Source organism: Ailuropoda melanoleuca, chromosome 12 (assembly GCF_002007445.2).
Source record: "Ailuropoda melanoleuca isolate Jingjing chromosome 12, ASM200744v2, whole genome shotgun sequence".
NCBI lineage: Eukaryota > Metazoa > Chordata > Mammalia > Carnivora > Ursidae > Ailuropoda > Ailuropoda melanoleuca.
Window position 1 is genome coordinate 37,410,433 of NC_048229.1, and position 6,000 is coordinate 37,416,432.

The window sequence follows — 6,000 nt, forward strand, 5'->3', positions numbered from 1 at the left end:
CAGACACAACTTTAAACAGATGTTTCTGGGGCACCTCAGTGGCTTAGTTGGTGAAGCGTCCGATTCTTGGTTTTGGCTCAGGTCAAGGTCTCGGGGTCCTGGGATCAAGCCCTGCATGGGGCTCTGCGTGGAGTCTGCTTGTCCCTCTCCCTCCTTCTCTGCCCCTCCTCACCTCTCAAATAAATAAATGAAATTTTAAAAAATAAATAACTAAACAGATGTTTCTCCTTGACTCTGTTAAGCATGTGTGCTTGAATGTGTAGAAGTTAGATGTGCCTTTAATGCTGACAACGAGAGCGTAGGATGTGCTTAGTGCGGCTTCTCTCCCTTCCTCGCGCCACCTCTCCTGGGCAAGCCCCATAATAAAATAACTTCCAGTGCTTATCTAGGACTCACTGTGCCCCAAAAACTACATGAACGCGTTTCTTTATTACAAGATCCTCGGTGCTATTATTTACCCTCCTTTTATGGATTAGGAAACTGAGGCACAGAGAGGCTAAGTGACTTGACCAAGAATTCCCAGCTAGGGTGTGGCCAACCCAGGCTTTGAACCTGACCTGGGGTTCTCATTCTAGAGATGACTGGGCCCCGCTGTATGAACACATGAAATGGGACTTGATGGTGGGGTGGGGGGTTGGGGACAGAGTGCGCTGGGAGTGCAATTTGGGGGTCCAGAGTCCCACCACATTGCTCTCACACACCCTCGTTCCCTCCCTGGGGTCAATTTAAAGACCAAATGATTTCCTATTGCCTACTCATGGCTGCTGGGTAAGAATCACAGGTGGGGGCAGGGTTTAAATGCAGGTTCCTGGGCCCCACCCCAGACTCACTGAATCAGAATCCCCAGGGTCTGGGCCCCAGGGATCCCCATGTGTCACCAGCGCCCCCACAGGTACTTTAACACGTGGGGAAATTTGTCTGTATTATGAAGAGGAAGGCCTGAGGTTTGGGGAAACTGAGTCAGGGTTGGCAGTGACCGGAACCTCGGTCTTCTGAAGCCCAGGCCTGGCCTGGAGTGGAAGCCCAGCTCTGCCCCCTCCCACCCGCCCCGAGGTGGGGGGCCGGGCCTTACGGCGTGTTGAGCACCAGCCGGTCCCACTGGCCCTTCACATCGTCATCCTCAGGCTGCTCCGTGATGTAGAGGCCGTCAAACTCCAGCTTCCGGGCCAGCTCCTTCTCCCGTTTAAAGATCACCAGGGGCACCTGGATCGTGCAGGGAGGCACAGGGGTGGGTGTCAGGCACCAGAGGAGACCGCAGCCTCGGCGGGAGCTGGGTGATCTTGCTGGCACTGCAGTGAGACCCCGTGTCTGGGGAGCCTCCCCAGAGCAATCAGATGGGTCAGGGCTGGGATGGCAGAAAGTCAGGAGAGTCCAGAAGTGGTGCCTGAAGGAGCCTGGGGCTTTCCAAGGGCGGGGGGCGGGGGGAATGAATTAAACAGAGGCAGGAGAAAGGAACTGGAAGCGAGGTAAAGCATTCCAGACAGCGGGAACAGCATATGCAAAAGTTCTGAGCCAAAAGAACTCTATTTCTCCAATAGTAAAGTCTCGAGATTTGCTCAAACAGACCCCTCAGACCCAAACTGAAGCTTTCATAACACATCTTCTGGGGCATCACAAACCTCGGGCATCCTTACGTCAGAATCCACGTTCCCGTTAGCACTCATGTCATTTCCGAGACCCCACAGACCCCCACGCGCTTCACTCACCAACCGATCAGTATACAGAAAATAATATTCACAATGACAAAGTCTGCCTCTTGATCTGGAAATTAACATGGTCCCAGGCCCTGGTTCCTCAGCTGTGACTCACATGATGAGTCCAGTTTGAATACTGCCCTTGCTAAAGACCCCAATCCTGTACCCAGGCCCCCAGCCCTTACTCTCCAGTTCCAGGCGCCCCCCTCTGTCTCAACCACTGCAGGAGATCCCCCGGCCCGTGCCCTAGACCCTCGCAGCCAGCGGCCCAGCCCCTCTCCCTGCCCAGGGAGCCTCTGCCCAGAGCCACGGTCATGACCCACCTTGAGGCAGTTGTAGCCGATGATGCAGAGGAAGGCCACCAGCGTATGCAGCAGGCTCAAGCAACGCAAGGCAGGCTCCATGTAGCCCGTGCTCTCCTCCAGGAAGTAGTACACCATGTTCTCGTCCTCGTCGCCCTCCGCTTCCTCGCCGGCCCCCGAGCCCCAGCCAGAGCCGCCGCCAGACCCCGCACCTGACAGGTCCCCGGCTGCTGAGCCCTCCATGTCGTCCTCCCCTGGTGGAGAGTCTGAGACCTGAAGGAGGGCAGAGGTGGGTCAGGGCCTGCCACACCCAGAACCCACGAACACAGTTAACAGCCTGCGTCCCTGACACTGGTCAGAGGCTGCAGTCAGATACAACCTCCGTGAGACTGTCCATCAAGATGAAGGGTGGGGCCGGAACCCTGGCTAGCAAATCAGACTCTGTCCTGGGAATCTGACTATTGATCTGACAGGATGACAGGAAAGCGATTGGAGCCGATTCATCCTGACAGCGGAGTCTTAAAGAGACTGACCACCAATATTAACATGAATACTAAAATCAGGCATAGCTAACATTTACATAGCATTTTCTATATGCCAGTACTGTTCTAAGTGCTTTCCACATGCTAATCCTTTTGTAATCCCAGCTCTGAGAGGTAGATTCTGTCAGTGTCCCATTTTACAGATGAAGAAACTGAGGGGCAGTAAGGTTAAGCCCCTTGCCTAGCATCATGCAGCCAGTGGGTGGCAGAGCCAGGATTCGAACCCACAGAAGCTAGCCAGACCGCTTCTCTGTCCTGTTATCTAGATCCCTGGCAAGACCCTAGAGGACCCTTTGTCTCTCAGGAGGACCAGTTCTTAGCTCTTTTCTTCCACTCCATGAGCTGCCCATTTCCTCTCTCCCACAGATTTCTCTTTAGCTTATATGAAAGCAAAGACACTTCACTGATTCCATGCGTGTTACAGAGAGGCCAAGCCCCGCACCCAGGGGCACGGGGCTGGCAAGTGGCAGAGCTGAGCGTGGAAGGCCAAACTGGTTCCCTGCTCTAACTCCTGCAGATGGTCAGCCATCTGTCCCAATGCACCCAGATACCCACACACAGTCCCATGGGAATCCCAAGATCCAGGTGTCCGGGAAGAATCTCCCCTGCACCCCCAGTCCAACACCTTGTCCCTTCACTGTGGGGGCCCTGGGAACCTAGCAGGGGCTGAGCCGCCCGTCCCCCAGCCCAGATAAGCGCCTGATCCCCCTGGCCCCTCATGCCCAGCACCTTATAAAACAGCAAGATGAAGTTGATGGCAAAGGCCAAGAAGAGGGCAAGGAACCGCAGGGTGTAGAAGTTCCGGGAGAGGTAGTTCTAAGATGAGGAGAGAAAGAGAAAGAGCTCACAGTCCACCTTCTTCCCTGGAGGATTCACCCCCATCATCCACCCACCAATCCAAAATCTGGTCCCACAACCTCCTAGTTATTGAGTGCTTATTGTATACCAAGACGTGCACTAAGAGCTTTATCCACACGAACTTGTGTGGCTCTCACCACAGTCCCAGGAAGCGGGCATGGCTGATAGGCCCATTTTACAGATGAAAACACCGGGGCTCAGGGAGGTGAGATGTCTTGCTCAAGGTCACACAGCCAAGAAGTGGCAGACCACCCAACCGCTCTGGTATGCTGCTTTCTGTGTGAGGCTGCCCCAACTGCTTTGGCCCAGACAGAGGACAGCTCCTTCCGTCTCTCCCTCCCTCTTTTTCTCTCCATTGTTCTCCCCGTCCCTCATTCTTCCCAAGCATCCTCGCTGGACCACCTTGCCCCAACAGGTTTCCTTCAGCCTCTCATGTCAGGCTGGGCCTGGAGAGGAGGCAGGACCGTCAGAGCCCTGAGCCCTGCCTCCCGAACTCCCTCCCTTCTTCCTGGCTTGGATAAGAAGATGAGATCTCCCCCCAGCCTCGGGCAGGAGGGGCTGGGACTGATGCGGGGGCTCCGACCCAAAGGCTGACAGCCAAGAAACAGGCCATGGTGGGAGGAACGGAAGCATGGCCTCCGTTGGATATAGCTCTGGATAGCACATGGGGGTGGGAAGCCAAGGCAGGTGGCCCCAGATGAGCAAAGGTATGGAGGTTGGAATAAGGATCTTCAGCAGGGAGAGGCCGAGGGGCCAAGCGGGGGACCACCTAAGATGCTGCCCTCTGACCAGGTCCTGGCTCTGCTGGGGACATCTGTGCCCTCAGGCCAGCCTGGCTTCTCCTGAGCGATAAGCCTGGCACAGGTGAGCTCAAGAACGGGGTGCAGAAGAGAAGTGCTGTGAAGGCACTGAGGGGTCTCCTGGGGAGAAGAGGTCTCAGCAAGCCCTTGTGGGGTCCTCACCAAGAACTTCACCCTCTGCACTTCCAGTTCTCCCCAGAATTCCGAGCCCCCGCCTCCAGCCTCCTCCTTCTTTGGAGGGGGTGGAGGAGGTGCTGTCTTCTTGGGGGGCTCTGGTGGGGGTTCGGGGACTTCTTCCTTCTCCCCATTCTCAGCACTGGAGGGCAGGACACAGAAAGAGTGAGGAAATGCCCGGGCAATCCATTCATTCATTCACTCATTCATTCATTCAAAGCCATGCACTGGGGGCCCACTCCATGCTTGGCCCAGGTCTGAATGGTGCTGGGGACACGGTATTGAGACACTGCCTTCATGGGACTCAGTCCAATGGGAGTACAGACTGGTCACCAGGCAGTGGCAGCCCAGAGTGGTCAGAGCTGGGATGGGGGACACTCGGGGGTTGTGGGAGCCCAGAAACCCCTCTTCCACTTGGTGGTGGAGGGTGTGTGTCAAGGCAAGCTTCCTGGAGAAGGAGACATGTGAGCTCAGGGAGGAGGAAGACCAAGATGAACACGGGAGAAAGTTCTCTGAGCGGAGGGAACAGCCCACAGGAAGGCTTGGGAGTAAGAGAGGAACATTCATTTCCCCACTCCCTTTGACAAAGCCCCTTCTCTTGGCCCCAGCCTGGTCTGGGTGATGCTGAAGACACAGCGTGACCTCAGGATGCTCCCGGTCCAGGAGGGAGACAACAATAGGGGCCAGGCCCCTTGGACTCCAAGGCCACTCACTCGGCTTTCTCGGGCTCGGGCTCTGGCTCTGGCTCAGGCTCTGGTTCTGGAGGCAGCTCCTCTTCCTCTCCATCCACCTGGAAGCAGGGCAAGCATCAGGGAGGAGCCCCCACCCCCAGCGCCTCTCAGAGCGCCTCTGCCTGTCCCTCTCTGGGTCCCTTCCTGGTCGTTTCCCCTGCACAATCTACGTTTTCCTCTCCTTCCATCTGAAGAGGGATTATGAGTCTCATTTTACAGAGGGGAAACTGAGGCTCAGGGAGGTGGAGCGCCTTGCCAAAGCACTGTGCAGGGCCAGGCTGACTCCAAGTGGAGCTCTCGTTCCCCAGGGCTTCACATCGCCTTGACAATTGCAGCCCCATGGCACCCAGGGTACAGAGGGCCTGAGGATGGGGGCTACTTAATTCCTTACAACCGCCTTTGTATCTCGAAGGGGCTCTCCCATCGTCCCTGACCCTATCCCGGGCTGTTCTAGTTTCCGGTCCCCTTTCCCCTCTCATTTGGTTTCGGGGTCTCCCCTCTCTCTGGCTTCAAAGACCTTGATCTCTCCCAGAAACACCTGTTTCACCGCGACCCTTTCTCTGGGTGTCCTTCTCTGAGTCCACTTCTCCGTGGGTCTCTCTATCCCTGGTCTATGTCTCTCGGGTTTGTCTCTGCGGGCCTATCTCTCAGACTCTCTTTCCTCTCTCTGTCTCTGGGAGTCTTCCTCCCCGGCCGGTCCTCCCTCTTACGCCCAATGTCTCCAAAACCCCGGAGCCTCTCACCCCCAGCTTCCTCTTGATGATGGGGGAACCCTCGGGCGTGGGCGGCTCCACCGGCGTCGTGTCACCCATGTCCCCGAGGCCGCCCGCCCCTTCGGGCCGGAAGGGGCCCCCGTCCACCACGACAGCGGCCCCTTCGGCGCCTCCAGGGCCGGCCTC

The 6,000-nt window shown here is 56.7% G+C and overlaps 1 protein-coding gene across 1 annotated transcript in view; it reads right to left on the reverse strand.

The window, feature by feature from the left end:
* RYR1 (ryanodine receptor 1) overlaps positions 1 to 6,000 on the reverse strand; it is a 108,094-nt gene that overhangs the window by 6,853 nt on the left and 95,241 nt on the right. The window contains exons 84-89 of the mRNA XM_034639016.1: positions 5,845 to 5,997; positions 5,084 to 5,160; positions 4,359 to 4,512; positions 3,268 to 3,354; positions 2,018 to 2,269; positions 1,073 to 1,203 (exon numbers count right to left, since the gene is read on the reverse strand). Of these exons, the coding sequence (XP_034494907.1) occupies positions 1,073 to 1,203; positions 2,018 to 2,269; positions 3,268 to 3,354; positions 4,359 to 4,512; positions 5,084 to 5,160; positions 5,845 to 5,997 (854 nt within the window). The remainder of the gene's footprint in view (positions 1 to 1,072; positions 1,204 to 2,017; positions 2,270 to 3,267; positions 3,355 to 4,358; positions 4,513 to 5,083; positions 5,161 to 5,844; positions 5,998 to 6,000) is intronic.